The sequence below is a fragment of the Pollicipes pollicipes genome, unplaced genomic scaffold (assembly GCF_011947565.3).
Source record: "Pollicipes pollicipes isolate AB1234 unplaced genomic scaffold, Ppol_2.1 Scaffold_5724;HRSCAF=6776_pilon_pilon_pilon, whole genome shotgun sequence".
Lineage (NCBI taxonomy): Eukaryota > Metazoa > Arthropoda > Thecostraca > Pollicipedomorpha > Pollicipedidae > Pollicipes > Pollicipes pollicipes.
This window is the reverse complement of record NW_023596746.1, coordinates 45,870,814-45,888,766: the sequence shown is the minus strand read 5'-3', so window position 1 is coordinate 45,888,766 and position 17,953 is coordinate 45,870,814. Positions and strand designations below refer to the sequence as shown.

Genomic DNA, 17,953 nt, shown 5'->3' with positions numbered 1-17,953 from the left:
GGATTGTCATCAGGTCTATGGGCACCAGGCTCTGAATCCACATCAAGTAATCGGATTTATGCATCGGATGGCGGAGGCTTTGAAACGATCATATTGAGATATTTCGTAGTCTGGGATGTCCCTGAACGAGGAGTTTCCCTTTCGCATTTCTAGTGTTTAAGGTCAGTTTCACGTTTGAGCCTGGGCTAGCTACGCGATAGCTGTTTGACGATTCATTGACATGATCACTGTCATTCGCGGGCATTGTACATCTGGGTCGGCGTGATAGGCGATTTACTGAGCGTCTTCTCAAAGGTTGTTGAATTAAAAGTGATTGGTTTACAGTCTTTGAGAATGAGCTTGCGTGTTATACCGTGTCGGTCATTTTACTCCTCACTGACCAAAGCCCGTACACTGTGGGGCCGATAGGGTCCTGCTTACGCTTGGTCCAAAGCCGCTTCGTCATCGTGATGCATGGTCACGGGCATTGGCCGTCGAGCGAGGAGTCGGCGGGGTGCGCTGCATGCTGGGGAAACATCAGGAGTGAAGTGTCGGCGTTTCGCGGTCATCTCGTAGAGCATCTTTTACGTCATTTGTAAAGCAGGTAGGTGCCTAGTGATTCGGCGGCCTACCCATTTCTATCGGGCTAGCGCCTACCAGCCCATGCATGCTGGGGCCAGAATTAAGTACTGGGTGTTGTGTTCCCAGGTGTCAGCATGTGACATGAGGGAAACCTCAGCTACCAAGTTGATATTTACATCAACACTGGCACATTAAAACTACTAGCAAGGGCCCTGAGTTCCAAGAAAGATAATTCATCTCAATGATGAATCAACACTGTTCAGGGTTGCAGTTCTGCAACATAAGTGCAGAGGGCTGGACATGGAACAATGAGAAAACTCACCTCAAGGTATGCCCCACTGTGGTAACCTTAAATTTGGCACACTTTCATCCCAAAGTGGAGCAGGCAGTAGCCCCCAAAATGAAGGGGGCAGTATACCTCTGACATTGATAATGGCCAAGATCATGTGTGAATATCACAATAAACTGCCCCTCATCCCAGTTTTAATCACTTAATGTAGTGTTTCCAGATAAAGTGTCCACATAGCCAAAATATTTTAATCACATGACACCAAAATATCAACAAAACAATGATTTTGATTATTGGTAACTTTTTGTAGCATGATTTTGCTGATTGTTGCATCTTTTTGTGTGGAAACTTTGAGGCATGGTGCAAACAGCTCAATCAGTTGTCTTACTTAGAAAATATGGATGTGATGTAGTGAAGTGGTTTTAGCTTTCAGCTTGACGGTGATGGCGAATTTCAGCACTCCAGACTTAGCTCTCTATGCAGGTGAGCAAATAATGGAATTACTGTGTATTTTTCAAGTTTGGAAGTCTGAAATCACCTACTTAGTCGTCATTCTGATGCAAACGAGACCAAAGTAACATTTCATAGAAAAACCAATGATGACCCCAGTTTATCTAATTCTGATTCTAACTTTTTTACCAGGTACAGGCCATGAGTGGTTCATGATTATGTAATGTGCAATATAGAATATTTCAGGCAATTCTGTGAAAGCACAATATTTGAAATAGTCCAGTCAACTCATCTTAAAGCAGACCATATGTGGACTTTATCTCGGCTATGTGATACTCTGTATACTATGTTATACAGACTATGCATACATGCTAAACCAGGCTTTGTAATTAAGTTGCATATTGCACAATGATATGTGCACTTGTTCCAATCTGCACAATTTAAGTGACTGGTCAAGGAGTACTGATTGCCATAGCAATACAAATGTCTAAATGTGATTCTTTTCATTTGATAATTTTTATGAATCTTCAGTGGATCAGATCAGATGAGTTTTGTTGATCAACAGATCCATTATTAAGTGGGTAATTGGTGGATCCGTTAAGTAGGTGATTAGTGTCTGGATGTAGATATATTTGTATACAACATGCACCCTTAACAGTTTTTTATTTGTTGGACATATGTTTGAAAAAGGAAGATCATTAAGCCTTTGACTGTTTTTCTTAGGTGTTATGTTGTTATGTGAGCTTGTTCCACATACATTTCTCATGCTTTCACACACATATGCACATGTGCAAATATGCATATTTATTTGTAAGCCTGTTTTGTTAAAACCAAGATGTTGATTCTTTTCCACTTCATTGTTCCACTGTTTGCATATGTTATAATAACAGTGCAAATTCAACACTGACACCTGAGAACACACAGAGAACACGGCAGGCACCACGCTGCCATTAACTCTCCAACCAATGCAGTGTGTCGGTTGCCTTCATTCTGGGACCGTGGTGACGTTGCGGCCACTTTGTGTCTGCAGACTGACTGAAGGAGATGGGCGGAGAGGCTTGTTCATCACGCGGCGAGCCCCTGGTCGTGGGAGCTGCCTGCAGCAGCGTCACCATGTCTACCGGCAATGTCATCTCGATGCGTGGCGTGCGCCGCCGCGCCGGCCAGAGCAGCACCGCCGAGGTTAGACTGGGGTTACTGGCAGCTGGTGTTGTCATCCATTACATGGGAGTTGGTGAGTCAGCGCAGCTTGAGGTGCTGTCTCTGGGGTGGGACTGGGCTCCCTATGTGTGGGACTAGGCTCCCTGTATGATAAATGGGGTCTGCTGTGCATGGGACTGGACTTGCTGTGTGTGGGACTGGGCTCACTGTGTGTGGGGCTCAGGTTCCATGTGTGTTGGACTCAGACCCTCCGTGTGTGGGACTCAGGCTTTCTGTGTGTGGGACTGTGTTTACCATGTGTTTCACTGGGCATGCTGTGTGTGGGTTGGGCTCACAGTGTGTGGGACTCATGCTCCCTTCATGTGGGATTCAGGCTCCTTGTGTGTGGAACTGGGTTTACTGTGCATAGGACTGGGCTTGTTGTGTGTGAGACTGAACTCACTGTGTGTGTGATTAGGCTCACTGTGTGTGGGACTCAGGCTCCCTGTGTGGGACTCAGGCTCACTGTTGGTGGGACTCAGGTCTCCTGTATGTGGGACTGGGCTCACTGTGTGTGGGACCAGGCTCACTGTGTGTGGGACTGGGTTTTCTGTGTCTGAGACCATACTTTGTTGTGGGACTGGGCTTGCTGTGAGTGGGACTGGGCTTGCTGTGTGTGGGACTGAACTTGCTGTGTATGTGGGATGTAGCCTCGGTGACCGGACGGTGCGTCCGGGCAGTGGCAGGCGAGGTGCTTGGTTGTCCGGTGTGGCCCGAATGACCTCATCCGACCAAACAACCTCTTTTCATGCATCATGTTACATATGGGTGCCTGACTTATTTTAGGCTGCTAAGTGGATAAGCATATGGACAGAGTGTAAAGGTCAGATTTTGCAGTTAACTGGTGGCTAAGGGATAGTAAATCAGGATCAGACATGGGGCCTTGAGGTGATACTGTCCATTAGCAGATTGTGCAGCTTCTCTGTAGGTCATTGCCAACAACTAGAGAAGCACACCTGCCATGTCTGTGCAATTCTATTGAATGCATTTGGTGCAGCACTTGAGATCCTTGCCTAGTTCTGGATTTAGGCAGTTGAGCCATGGCTGCATTTGATGCTGAGTTGTGGATCATGAGGACAACACACATTGAAATGATATGATGCCTTGAAGCGTGGTAAGTGTGGTTGTGTGGCATGTGCTGTGCAATAATAATAGAACATCAAGTTTGCATGTGTATGAAATATGTATGTCATATGTAGGGGTGTTTGCTAAGTGTACACCAAGGTATGGATTTAAAAATGGAAATATTTCTATAAGTAATTTATAGCAAGCAAAATGCAAGTACTATGTAAATGGTCACCCTATTTGTGTCAGTGTAGCACACCAGGAATACTAGCTACTTTTGTTCACACAACTGCAATGGGCCCGCACGTATTTTTTGGCACCAACAAAACAGCATAGAATGGTGTATTGCTTCATTGACCTCAGTTTCTCATTAGAAACAGCACAGTTAAGTTTCAAATGGGCGTTATCTGACCATATAGTTACAACGCCCGGAAGCCCGAAAAGCGAACAAACGCTGTGCCGGTGTTGACTACAGCCATGGGGCTAGCTGTGTCTGTGTTATGGATACCCTCCTGAGCCGGCCTCCGCCGCCGTTGTCTCTGCGCCACCGCAGGCTCTGTAGATCTGTGTTATGGACACCCTTCTGAGCCGGCCATTGCTTCCCCTGCGCCACCGCAGGCTCTGTAGATCTGTGTTATGGATACCCTTCTGAGCCGGCCATTGCTTCCCCTGCGCCACCGCAGGCTCTAGATCTGTGTCATGAATTACCTTCTGAGCCGGCCATCGCCGCCTCTGCGCCACCGCAGGCTCTAGATCTGTGTCATGAATTACCTTCTGAGCCGGCCATCGCCGCCTCTGCGCCACCGCAGACTCTTTAGATCGTCTCTGGGTTGGACCGTCTCCCCGGTTGCTGGTCATCTGTGCCGCCTTGTGTCAACGTGTGAGAAAGCATCACCCCAGTGGACTTGTGGAAAATACATTGATGCCGTGGCAGCGGCTGGACCTTAGCGAGTGGTATATTAATGCCACAAGTCTTGTCCGGTGTTTATTATTCATTTATAACTTGATGTAAACATGATAATGAACAAATTACATGATACTTGTTTTGTGTGTTTATTTGAGTGCATCCTTGCATGGCTCGCAGCTGGGTGTGCCGACTCAATCATCGGCTATGGCTCAACAAGCATACGACCTTGATGTTGGCATACCATGCGTACGATGTGAGGCTGTGGCAGTTTTAAACATGCGAAATAACTCGTGCTTCTTTTCAGCAGCGTATTTTCGTCTTTCTGCCATCTTATTGCGACCAAAATACCTTTTCTGCACAGAATCTGTAAAGTCTGTGCCATTATTGACATTTGCCCTGTCCTGGGTTGTACCTTGCAAAATACTGAGGGCTATGTGGACCCTTGGTATGGACGATAGGAGATAACTATGACATTGTGCACCCTTAGATAATTGCGTGGAGTAAGCTGAATCATGAGGTGCTGTTATGTTATGTTATGTTATGTTGAGGATATCAAATAGTCGAATTGTTCGGAGTCCTCCAGGCCCAATAGACATTGGCATGTTTGATTATTGTTCAGCGCGCGGCTTATAATGGCACATGCGGTTTTCCAGCCCACGCTTGTTTGCGTGGCCATCTTTTCCATGCAGAAAGCTGTAGGCTTCCCGACAGCTTTGGCATGTGCATAACCTTCAATGGCATGTCCACAGCTGGTGTCTTCTCTGGACCACATGCTGGACATTTATCAGCCGACAAAGGACGAACTCGACCAGTCTTCAGTTGTTGTAAGCTTATCACATGTGTCAGATGTCACTGAAAGGGCCACTGTCAAGACACTTTTCAACCCACTGCGACCCATCATTTTCATCTCGGCTTGGTGTCTTTCCTTCTCAGCTGAATCTTAACCTACGGACGCCTGTACGGGAGAGGGAGGATGGGGTCGAGGAAAAGTAATCCTCTCCAAGTTAATTTCCAGTGTTCTGGATAAGTCCACCGGATTTGCAATGCCTGGCACGTGATCGCCTACATATTTTGGAGAACATCATTGTTCCATCACACCTCACTCCGTGAAGTTATAACGCAATGCATTAAGGCGTGCACGGTCAATTTCGCCTGTATATGAAGCAGGTCACGGTATCTTTTCTCTTTGGGCTGCCTTGACTAAGCAACCGATCGCTGGCACTGTTTTCCGGTCAGGATCAGTCGCACCTGACCACGCCATGTCAGGTTGACATCAGAGTTTATGTTTGGTCGGCTAAGGAGCGTCATGTAAGCGATTTCTTGTGTCATTTGCGCTGAATTAACACAACTGGTATGCGGTAAAACCATAAAGGTAAGCATGCGATTTGAAGCGAAGTAATATAAAGGTTTTATAACATGGCGTGCCCTTGAGGTGACCTTGACTTTCAGTTGATCTTTGTTAACGTTATGATAAGATCTTTGATCTTCGTTAACGTTATGATAAGATTCTGAAATGGACCTAAGACACCTGTGGTACCTGTGCATTGAGCTGGGCAGGAATGCTGCCAACTGTCAGGCTACCATGCATTTTTCGCTGTTGGGCCCATTTTGTTCCATAACATACTGGCGACTGCTTCTGGTATTACCTATTTCATTTCTATCCGTCAGATGGCAGTGCCGTGCCCGTGCTACAGCGTCAGCCTCGGTGACGAGGAGCGCGAGCCGCTCAGCATCACCGTCAAGCTGTTTCCCAACGGACTGAACGCCGAGGCGGTCGGGCACGCCGTGGAGCGAGGTACAAGACCCGGTCACCGGGTCGGGACCGGTGACCCGGTGACCGACACGGGTGACCCGGTCACCGGGTCACCGGGGCGGGACGGGCGAACCCTTCACAACTCTGCCTCTCAGGCTGATTTGTCAGTAGTGTGTTTGTAAAACGGTACGCCCAGCATCAAGATTTTACTGCTAGTGTGCGGACTGGAAAAATATTTATGCTAAGGGACCATTGCCAGTTGTTTTGTATTCGTCCTATTTCAGAAATAATTGAATTTGGGGCATGAACCACCGGCAGACATTTCAGGCTTTGCTATTTATGTACAGTTTTAGCGTGACATAAATAGCGTGACATACGGACATACATACGTGACATACATACGTGACATCGTTTAATAGCGTGACAACGCGGGACCCGGAACATCGTGCCGCGCGGTGGCGCACGCGCAGTCGCGAACCAGCGTGTTGACCCGTGCTAGGCTAAATATTAAAAGAAGAGCAAAGTGGCCGCCCAAAATCAGGTGTAACTTGCAGTGGCGCGCTATATTGCGTAGCCCGCGGTACGCTAACACCGTTGCTCCAGGGATGTTTCCGTGTTTGCTTTTGTTCACGGCTGGTGTGTTGCTTTGGCTGTGTTTCTTCCCATCTGCCCTGTCTCAGGTTTATCCGTGAATAGTTTGTAATTAGATTGCAAGTGTCCATCTGCTGCAGTATTGATCTGTTGTGCCTTTGCTTGAATTCGGCAGAATAGGATGTCGACCGACGCCCGCTATTCACTGTTTCAGCAAAGCAGCTTGGTAAAGCAGCTTAGTTCGTGATAATTCCTCGTGAGCTCGCCCCTATTGTGGCAATGCTGCCTGCAGATTGTATGCGTCATAGACTTACCTGGTTCGGGTTTCCAGAAACCTCCCAGAAACAGCATCGATCTCTAATGGTAAAACGCGAAAACTAAGAACTTTTAGCTGGCTTGCCCGTGGAAACTACGAAAATGTCTTTAACGAATAGCCAGATACATTCCAAGTCATCCGTTTTCCTGTGTAGTCCTCGCTTCTTCTCTGCCCGTTGGCCCGTCCGATAGGCTCTTTCTTGGATGACGAGCGGCCTATGATGAGCTTTGGGTGGCCGGCTGCCGGTGATGAGCTTCGGATTACCAACCATCGGTGATGAGCTTTGGGTGGCCGGCTGCCGGTGATGAGCTTCGTATGACCAACCATCGGTGATGAGCTTTGGGTGGCCGGCTGCCGGTGATGAGCTTCGGATGACCAACCATTGGTGATGAGCTTTGGGCGGCTGGCTGTCAGTGATCAAAGATCGGCGACCGGTCTTCGGCAACTGTCTGTGGGTGACCTGACCTGGCGACCCGTCGCCAGCGCTGACGGAGCTGTCGGTGGAGCAGATTGAGGCGATCGTGCTGTCAAACCCGGTGCCCTGGGACGAGACGAGCCTGCAGCAGCTGCTGCCACTCTGGAAGGTGCTCGAACGCTTCCACGCCCAGCAGAAGGTGGCGTACCTAGGCCTGGCAGATGTGGAACAGAGTCTCTTCGAGGCCGTCTTCGAGTGCGACCGGGTGAGTGCGTTGTCAGCGGTGAAGAGGCAAGCAGCTTGGAGAGGGGGAGAGAGAGAGGGAGAGAGAGAGGGAGAGAGAAGAGAGGGAGAGAGAGAGAGGAGGGAGAGAGAGAGAGAGGGGAGAGAGAGAGAGAGGGAAGAGAGAGAGAGGGAGAGAGAGAGAGAGAGAGAGGAGAGAGAGGAGAGAGAGAGAGAGAGAGAGAGAGAGAGAGAGAGGAGAAGGAGAGAGGAGAGGAGAGAGAGGGAGAGGGAGAGGGAGAGGGAGAGAGGGAGAGAGGGAGAGAGAGAGAGAGAGATTGGTGGCTGTGCACGGCAAATGAGAACGGACTAGTCACCAATTATTCAGCTCGGCGATACTCTGTGGACAGTGATGTTCGTGATCAGAAGGGCCTCTTTCCGCTGGCTTTACTATTCTGTGGAACCCCAGGACGAACCCGTCGGAAGGCACGATAAAACTGCTGGCTGTGCGATGTGTCAGCCCAGCCTTCTAGTGTCCAGACGACGTGTCCGGCCGCGCTTCGCTCTTGTATGGGATGGCGGCGGCGATTTGGTTGAAATCTCGTCCACCGGCAGTTGTCACGCTCGGCCGCTACGATCCATTTCCGGTGAATGGTGTGATGCGGCGATTGGAAACTTGTCTGTTATATTACGTCTGGCTCCGAACATCGACTCCGGCCGCCGGCGGCGCGAGTTGTGGCATCAGATAAGCGGCCAACCAATTCGACTTATCGTGGACAGCATGCGAGCTGAACACCGCCGGCAATTACGGCGCGCGGCTGGTGCTGGCCGGCCGGCCGCCCTGCGGTGCCGGGCGCCGGCCGGCGGCGGTCCTGACGGGCGGCGCGCAGATTTGGCGGCGGTCTGCGGCTGCGTCTGGCGGCCGCCACGCGTCGGGTGTCGCCGGCCGACTGTTGCCCGCTCTGGCGCCGGACGCTGAAGGCAGCGGTGGGCTGGCTGGGCCGCTCCTCTTGCTCCGCCTCACCCGGCCGAGTCCGCCTTCCGGGCAGCTGAGGCGCCTCCACCGGAGTCACGTGGCGCGGTGCGGAGCCGGCACGCCGCCGTGACGGCGGCTGAGATGTGTCGGCTGTTGACGCGGCGCGGTCGAGCGGCCGGCCTGCCGGCGGCCATTGTGGCGCGGTCTCCGGCTGTCGGACGCGGTCACGCGATAGCGCGGCTCGAGCGGTGGCTGACGGCTCGGGAGAGTCGGAGCCGGCCGGGCCAGCTTAGCAGCCTGTTGTTGACTGGCGCTCCCGGGCGCGCTGACGCTTGAGCAGCCTCTGCGCTGGCCGCCTGCTGTTGACTGGCGCTCTGACGTGTGAGCAGCGTCTGCGCTGGCCGCCTGCTGTTGACTGGCGCTCTGACGTGTGAGCAGCGTCTGCGCTGGCCGCCTGCTGTTGACTGACGCTCTGACGTGTGGGCAGCGTCTGCGCTGGCAGCCTGCTGTTGACTGACGCTTTGACGTCTGAGCGGCGCCTGCGCTGGCAGCCTGCTGTTGACTGGCGCTCTGACGTCTGAGCGGCGTCGGCGCTGACCGCCTGCTGTTGACTGGCGCTCTGACGTGTGGGCAGCGTCTGCGCTGGCAGCCTGCTGTTGACTGACGCTTTGACGCCTGAGCGGCGTCTGCGCTGGCAGCCATGCCGTCCTGGGCGGTGATGCCTCTGTGCGCAGTCGGGAGGATTAAACTTGTGGGAACGCGACATTTCCAGAATTGAAACAGTAATAGCGTCTCAATCAGCTTTGCTATTACCATCAGCGAGCGCCGGTCGGAAGGCCTGAGCTCTAAGCGTACTCAATGGTCAAAAGCCACGTTTGGCCTGTCCTGACCCCTGGCAGTAGCGCCGGCACCACTACTCACCGTGCCCCGCCTCGCCGTCATTTTCTCCGTTCGCTGTGTTGTTTTGCGGGCGGTCCGTAATTCGGCTGGTTAAGAAGGAAAGCCTTAGGAACATTCACTGCTTTTGCTCCAACTCACTCGCCATGTTCAGCCGGTAAACACACGGAAGGCACGCTACTTTTACACTCGAGCACAGTTGGCGGCGTTGTAAGCCCGGAGTTGCAGCGGCGCGGTGCCTTGTTTTTCGTCGGGGATCAGTTCGGGCGGTGCCGTGTTGAACGCGTTGCCGTGAGACTCGACGCCGCGTGTCTGTCGCTCTGGCGCCAGTGCTGGAGCGCCACGGCCTGCACCGGACGCCTGAGATAGAAATGCGTTTTTTTGCGTCGCAGATTGAGGTGAAGCCGTCGCTGATCCAGATCAATCTGACCAACTGCTGCTCGGTGCCGGAGGACCTGCGCACGTTCTGCAGGGAGCGGGAGGTGCAGATTCTGACGCACAACGATGCGCAGGGTGAGGCGCCTGGCTGGACTGGACTGCTCTTTCGGTGCTTGTTTATTGGCATGTCTCAGTTAAAAAATGTGAAGCGCGTGATATGCAACGTTAATTTTTCTAGATGAGTGTGAAAGGCCTGTCGCTGTGTCATATAGCTGCACCCCCCAACCGACGTATGGTGTTGTCCGTTCAGTGATGTGGTGCGCCGCCGACACCGTGCGCTCGGCCCTGCAGAGATCCTGCCGGACGGGGTGCTGCGACCAGTGCTCAGCCGACACATGACGCTGGCTGATCCGGACCGCTGGGCGCTCGTCTGGTCACTGCGCTACCTGGTCATGGTGCAGCACAAGGGCGTCATCAAGAACAAGGGCTACGTCGTGCATGTGGCCCGTTCGTAGAAGGCCAGCCGTGCGCCGCCCCATCGCCGCCGTCACCGTCGGGCGCACCCGAGCTGGGGCTGGCGCCGGCCGCCGACCGCGCCGGGACGGTCGCCGCAGCCGCCAGGTGCCGTCCTGCTCTCTGAGTCACGATTAATTGCCGGCCCGGACGGCGGACGGCCTTTGCCCGGCCAGCCCGCTAATGAGACATGGAAAGGCCATTTTAAGGGCGTCCGGATGGCCGAGCTGGTCGGCAGCGGCGGGGATGGGAGCTCACGGCGGGCGCTGGTGCCGAGGGGAGCACTGACACGTGCGTGTACGGGTGGTGCGAGCTAAGTGCGCGGTTCGCTTCAGGAGCGTGGCCGCTGGCTTCGGCCAGCATAGATCCACCGCTCGCCTACATTCCCCTGCGGGTGCGGGTGCACCGTCGGCCGCGGGTGGGGCGTAGCGAGACTTAGCATGGCTCGTATTCTTTGCTCGCGCCCTAAGTCTGCTGTACTCACCAGTTATGTAGCAATGTAGCACATCAGGGATCAAGTGAGGGCATTGTAAGCAGGGTTAGTGGAAGGGTGTAGAGTTCGTGCAGCCGCCCCAGAACGGACATTTCGTCCTGGAAAAGTGTCGAAGTGTTGCCTTTATGTACGACAACCCAGCTCGGAGCTCAAGGTTTTAAGGCTGCTAGATTTGTTTACGCTCCAGATGTTTGGTCTAAACCATTTCGGTGTTGGTTCTAAACCAGTCGATGGAAACTCTCGTACGAAAATGGCGTTATCCTCGTACCGTGTGGGTGGCATTAATGCGGTTTCTATCTTGGCGACGATACCGTTAGGTATTATTTGAACAGTATGAAGAAAGGGCATGGTTCACCAAAGCACTGCTTAACGAGAGTTGGCTATGCGTTGAGATTCGCATGCAAAGGCCTAGGGCGTGGATAGTGCAATATCTGAGTCGCCGTTTGCACAGTTGTTACATACGCTGTCGGAGGAAACATTCACTCGCGTTTCAGTGTGCTTGTATACCTCGCATGTGTGTATGCAGACAGCTGAGAGTTGAATATACAACACGAAGGGTGGCTGGCTCTTTCTGCCTGGGGCTGACATTGCAGACTTCAGACTTATGTAACTTGCCATCGGCTAATCTGCTGCGAAACTTCTCGTTCCCAGCGTGGCGGACGGGTGTTGATGCTGGTCCCAGGTGCGGCGTCGGCACACTGGCAAGTTGACGCAGATAGTTATCGAGTGTTGGATGGAATGGGAGGAGCCCCGCTGAAGGTTGCCCGCCCCGCAGCACGCATCCACTAACCGTCATCTGGTTGCGCAGTGGATTTGTCTGGCCAACCAATGCTATTGTTCAAGAGAGTACATGGCAAGACATGATGGAAAGATAAATTGACGGCCTGTTGACTGACCCTTTTGGACGGGCTAGTTTTTGTGTTCCGTGGCAAAATAACTTATTCCGACGGTTCCGGCCCAAAAGCGTATTTAAAAAGAAAATGGCAGCGCTGTCGGGATGACGAAAGCGACAACACACTAAAGATGATGAAGCCAGTGCTGGGCCTTTGGCCGTATAGCTCGGGCGGCTAGGTGTGAAGAGGTCGCTCTGTACCGGCCGCGAAATGGCCATGCTCCCGCCACTCATACTACTTCTGTGTTTGCGTAAGACCTCAATGCGCTGAATGTACCGCACCGTTGACAATTGCCCATGTGTTTCACTCCTGTTCACATTTCGAGGAAGAACGGTTGCGTTATTTTGGACGACAAGTGTCATGCTTTACTTATCGCGACACACTGTGAGACTTCATTAAAATACTAGTCATTGGCTTCTTTTTCCGAGTCGTCAAGTTTTAAGCTGTATTTTCTCCTTGTTGGTTATAACTCAACAGAGCCCTACACAGCCCTCATGTGCGCGATATGACTTTGATGTCGACACACCCTTAAATCCCAAAGTATCATTATCAACAAAAGGTGATGCTAGGATATCATTAGATATGTCAAAAGGACACACGCTGCATGCTCATGATGCCTGTACGTGCTGTCGCGCGCGTATCTCTTGTCTTAAGGGTATCCAGCCTTGGCGCCGTAACGGCCGGCGTCATGTCAGCGGCTGAATACTGTGCGCTCTGACCATGTCCTTTCACAATGCACATGGGATTTAAAGCTGACCATCAGCCCACGGCCAGACACCAGCGTTGTTGAGTGCTGGAGCTTTGTTTTTTGAGCGCCGCCGGGAAGTAGTTCCTCGGACTTCGCCGCAAGCCAAGCCAGGCCCCCGAAGTGCGGTGGGAAAACGTAATACTGGTTGTCTGGAGGCGTTATCTGGGAGTCTGGGACACCAATCCAAGTCGAAAGTCACCAAGTCGTTCACCAAGTTGTGAAAATACTCAGGCGCATGTTTCGATGAATATTTTGCACTGAAATATCTTGTTATGCGCCATGCACTGGATATATTGCACAATTCAATGATCTTGTGCCCGGAAATGATGTAATGCTGTTCAAAGTCCGTTGCCCCGCGTGCTAAGCGTAGGTCGAAGGTATTGGGGTTAAGGAGACGCTTTGAGCAGCTGCCAAAACCAGCATTATGAGTGGCCGCCCTTTGGAAATTACCTCTCCGTGTGACTGCTAAAAATCCCGATTCTTGTTCATTTTTCGCCTCTGGCAATCTTTAAAGTTTGGACGTTTATTTTTCCTCTACATTGTCTGTCTTTCTCCTGCCTATACATATGCCTTACTGTTGCTGTGCGAAGTGGCAGACGTGTAGAGGACTCGAACACGCCGACAGCTCCGCCCAACCAATCCAGGTGGGCTACACCGACTCCGCTTACCCAATAGCAATACAGAAAAGCCTGCTTCTGCTGCGGACGGGCCGCACCCCTGCGTCGGGATCCGACCGCAGCATGCACACGCTCGTGTTCGCCGTGTGGTAACGCCTGAGCAGGAGCTGCGCACCAACGCAAGACGACTCGCACAACGCCCGGTCCCGGCTGCTGTCGACTGTTGCCGGCTGGCACGCTCACTGTGCGGGGGTGTATGGATGGCGGCGACCCGTGTGGCGGTAGCGACAGTGTCGCGGTCGCCACTAACCCCTGCCTCTCTCCCTACTGAGCTACACTCGTACCGCTGGAGACTGCTGAAGCCGCTGTCCGTTTGTGAGGAGTCTCCGGCCTTCAAATGTGACGAGAATCGGCTGCTGTCCCTCTGCGTTACTGGCCAGCGCTGTCCTGACCCTCCGGGTGACGACAGCAGGCTCCTGTCCTCAGGCGCCCACCCTCTGCGTTACTGGCCAGCGCTGTCCTGACCCTCCGAGTGACGACAGCAGGCTCCTGTCCCTCTGCGTTACTGGCCAGCGCTGTCCTGACCCTCCGGGTGACGACAGGTGGCTCCTGTCCTCAGGCGCCCACCGAGCTCTGTCCTGACCTCATGAGTGGCTGTACCCAGCTCCTGTGGCATGCGTCGGCTCCCGTCTGACTACACCTAGCTGCTGGGCGTGTGTGACTATTCCCTGATGTCCTATGCCGCCGTGTCTCCCTGCTGGCTACCTGTGGCCGTACCCCGCTCTGGCATGTGACCACGACAAGCGCCTGTCCCCATCAGCACCTTGTGCTATTCCATAGTACTTCGCAGAACACTTGTAGACGAGGGTGTCACCTTATGTACTTTCGTGGGGACGAGCCATCCCTCCCCATACTGGCCTGCGTCCCCTTCCCCGATACTCCTCTGAGCCCCTCCTCCGCAATGAATCCGGCAAAACAGGAATGCTGGACAAAGAAAATACAGAAAATTTCCCTGAAACGCTGGTATACCAAGTGCCCGAAAACATCACCAGCACTTTCATGCTCACTTTGTACCACGCTTCCTGTACGGACCTTTTTTGCCCTTCTCATTCCAAATCTGTTATATTTTAGGTCAGTCTGCAGCTGATGGTGGGTTTTCAAGAAATAACACCTAGATCGGAGCAAAAACAAAAACGGACTGCAATATATACCAGCTATATATATATATATATATATATATATATATATATATATATATATATATATATATATATATACATATGGTGGCTGGCTTTAAGCGTGAGGGTTTTATGAGGCCCAACAATGATTTACCACAAACGCCGCAATTCAGCAGCATTCCATGAACATCACAAGCATCCGAGTCATTGAGGGTCCCGCGCCAGCCACTTAATTTGCGGTTCTGTGACAAAGGCTGTCCAAAACACAGATTGCTAAACCCCGAAAGGCCTCGATGGCACATGCCGATCGAAAGCGTGCAGGGAAACTTGCCGGCATGTGCCGGTGTTAACCGCGACCAGAGAACTTTGCATGCGTATATAGAAAAACAACGTTGCTCAAAAATGGATTAACGCGCTGATGTTCAGCCTCGTTAGATGATTACGGCTGTGCAGCAATCGCATCCTGAAATGCTTTGCCGGTGCTGAAATTTCTACTTTAAAGCTGGTATTTGTTGCACTACATTCCACTGCCGTGTATCATGCTGCCATGCATTCACTAAGTGGTGTGTACGCTCTCCGCATACATGCGCTTCCAAGGTGTTCATAAAACCGGTCACAAACGATGCAATATTCCTAGGCAGAGGTTGCAAAATACTTTGAATGCTGCTTTCTTCCCTGCGCAAGTTCCTTTTAGCCGATTGGCACGTGTGGCGAACGGTCATCTGAGGATGACGTGCTGGCGTGTCAAGGCCTGATCGGACTGGTATGGGCTTCAGACTAACGCCCCCATAAGGCCGTGCAAATCACGTCAGTGTATGTAAAGTGGCGTTCGCCTATTTACATAGGTGGCCATCTATAAACGGAAATTGCACATATAGGCAGTTTTTTCAACTGTCTTACTCGTCGCGAACCTGTGTCAAGCACCACGCAAGCGCGCTCAATTTCTTGTGTCATCAAACAGCATCACATGTTCTCGATATTTCTATTTTCACTTGTCTACGTGAAATGGTTAGCTGCGGCATTTAGTCTTCTACATACGAATACATGCTATGACTTTGGTACGGAGGGGCTGCCCCGGGGCGACTATAGGCGTGTGTTTTCAAATCGAGAACCTACAACACAAGCGGCGGACCTAACCCGGTGTTCTGGGAACCTGGCCTCACGGAAAACCTAACTCGGTGTTCTGGGCACCTGGCCTCACGGAAAACCTAACTCGGTGTTCCGGGAACCTGGCCTCACGGAAAACCTAACTCGGTGTTCCGGGAACCTGGCCTCACGGAAAACCTAACTCGGTGTTCCGGGTATCTGGCCTCACGGAAAAGCAGGAGTATTCCAGCACGACCGCACTCACATGGGCCCCGTTCACAACGCACAACTTGTTTAAGCTACCCAACACGACCTTGGGTAGGTGGCTTATTTGGTTTACTTTTAGCTCTTACTGGATTTTACACATGATCGGATTAATTGGTTACAGCAAAGGAATTTTCAGGTCAGTTGGAACAACATATAGATCTCTACCCAAAAACGATAAGTAATTTACCTTCCACAAGTTCCATCCTGAGAGGTTTCAATCGTGATATTGCGGCTAGCCGCGAAATATACTAATCGTGCCAGACAGCGGCCACGCTCTGTTGTCAAGGTTAAAGACTCACGTTGAACCATGTAGACGACCTTGTACTTAATTTATCGGATCAAGCCTCATTTTATGTGACAAATACTGTGCTAAAACACCAAAATATTACGTTCTGCACATTAAATGTCGTCGTGATTACATGTCGTCGGGTTTTTACCTCCCAGGCTATTGCACAAAAAACACATCGTCTCTAAACCAGCTGTTGTCGAGTGGTCGAGTTTAGAGTACGTGAGCGCGCTGCTTCCGAGGGGTACGTCTAGGGCACGAAGTGGGTGCTTCAAAGGTATAGGTAAGCGCCAGGTAAACTATGAGGGGTTTCCCCGGATGCTTCCCCGGGACTCCCTACAAGGTCTCAATAGCAAATCTTAGAAAACTGCAAGTCCTCTGTTAAGCTGAGGTTTCAGAAAGGTCTTAATTTTGACGGAAACGTCGCCTTTGAACACCATCTAACTGCTATCTGAGCACCAAGGAACGCGCATGTTACATAAAGAGCCAGCCACCATCCTCTGTTTATGTGGCCGAAAGTTTGACAGCAAAATCAGAGCAGCAGCCAATTAACTGAAGTAAGTAAGGCGCTGATTGATTCAGGATTAACTTTAAATTACGCACGACATGATCACTTGCAAACACGTTGCAAACCAAATCATGCCCAACAACGCAAACAAACATCGATCCTCTTATTTCATAACCGCTGCTTTTGCCGGCTTTCGCAACGAGATGCCGTAAGATACACACGCAAAGTTGTCTCCGCTTCATCCGCAGTCGATCGCATTATTGGAGCTACCTTTCACTTTTCTCCGAGATCGATCGAAAACGTAACCCACCTAGATAGCTTACGATCTGGCCACTATCGGGCAACGGTGGCCAGCGCAGACGCGCAGAGGCGAAGGTAGGCCCAGGCTGGTTGGGAGAGTGGAATTAAAGGTAATTTTACGCGAAAAAAAATTCCTGGATAATTACTAGGAAGCGACACCTAAACATTTCAGTTAGGCAATAAGGAAAGACATTCCATGAAACAAATTATATCGTATTAGTACACTTGTCAGTAAGGAGAACATGAGATCGCCCATGAAAGTCATGTGCGTAGCTTACATGGGTTGTGCGTTGTGGATAGGGCTACGGCTGGGAATCAGAAGACGTGCGCATCGTTCTCCGCGTCTGTGGTATAGGGATTGTTTTCGGAATAGTTATGGAGGTGCGCCGCATTGTAACGCGGTATGAGCTCGGCCATGAGTTTAAAGTACAGTTTGACGGTATACCTCATCACGACGGCGTATCACCACATCACAAAATGGATATCGAAGAATGGAATCAACACATTTTGTGTGGTGTGTTTCAAGAGTGAAATAAATATTGGGATGATCTTTATTTGGTCAAGAAACCTGCCTATGAGTATAGCTTCGGAACATCGAATTTTTTCGATACACCCGTTGCCTGCTTAACAGCTTAGTTAAGGTCAATCATTTTCAGTGAGCTCCCGCCTCGCGGTGCTGATACATCACAAGTGCACGGCCTCTGGAATAGATCAACTCCAAACTCATGTCAAAGCGCAGTTCCCGCTTCTTATGAAGTCGACCATGCCGGTGACCGGTCTTATCAGCAGCCTTTACCCTACTCCGTCCCTCGAGTTACCGGCATGTCTGATGAGGTCGTGCAAGTTGAGTTTCACTTTAAGGTGTAAATATTTTTCTGACAGTGCACGTGATACATTTTCCGTACCCTCTTCGGGGAAATTGCATCATGTGCTCACTCTTCTCTAGTCTGCGTATGTCAGGGCCGCCGTTCTGTAAAGAGCTGTCCTTTTGGCATCGGATCACCTTCCATGTACAATATACGAGACATATTTTCGATCATCTTA

The 17,953-nt window shown here is 51.3% G+C and overlaps 1 protein-coding gene across 4 annotated transcripts; it reads left to right on the top strand.

Annotated features, from left to right (window-relative positions):
* The first annotated feature begins 215 nt into the window (after nt 1-215).
* On the top strand, nt 216-11,580 carry Gclm (Glutamate-cysteine ligase modifier subunit). 4 transcript variants are annotated; one of them, XM_037226807.1, is made up of 9 exons: nt 216-583; nt 688-889; nt 1,277-1,333; nt 2,331-2,482; nt 5,222-5,296; nt 6,141-6,267; nt 7,616-7,812; nt 10,035-10,155; nt 10,372-11,580. In XM_037226807.1, exons 4-9 carry the CDS (start codon nt 2,345-2,347, stop codon nt 10,533-10,535), a joined length of 822 nt encoding a protein of 273 aa, XP_037082702.1. In that variant the 5' UTR covers nt 216-583; nt 688-889; nt 1,277-1,333; nt 2,331-2,344; the 3' UTR covers nt 10,536-11,580. The 4 variants fall into 4 exon arrangements, with proteins under 4 accessions (XP_037082702.1, XP_037082703.1, XP_037082701.1 ...); XM_037226809.1 differs by having other exon boundaries at nt 219-294; XM_037226808.1 differs by lacking the exon at nt 1,277-1,333.
* The last annotated feature ends 6,373 nt before the right edge of the window (nt 11,581-17,953 follow it).

What these genes read in the sequence shown, in the direction of transcription:
- Gclm (XM_037226806.1), top strand. Translation starts at nt 2,345, where the DNA reads ATGGGCGGAGAGGCTTGTTCATCACGCGGCGAGCCCCTGGTCGTGGGA. An exon ending in TCGACCAGTCTTCAGTTGTT is followed by an intron (nt 5,297 to 6,140) that starts GTAAGCTTATCA and finishes TCTATCCGTCAG; the next exon opens with ATGGCAGTGCCGTGCCCGTG. An exon ending in CCGTCTTCGAGTGCGACCGG is followed by an intron (nt 7,813 to 10,034) that starts GTGAGTGCGTTG and finishes TTTGCGTCGCAG; the next exon opens with ATTGAGGTGAAGCCGTCGCT.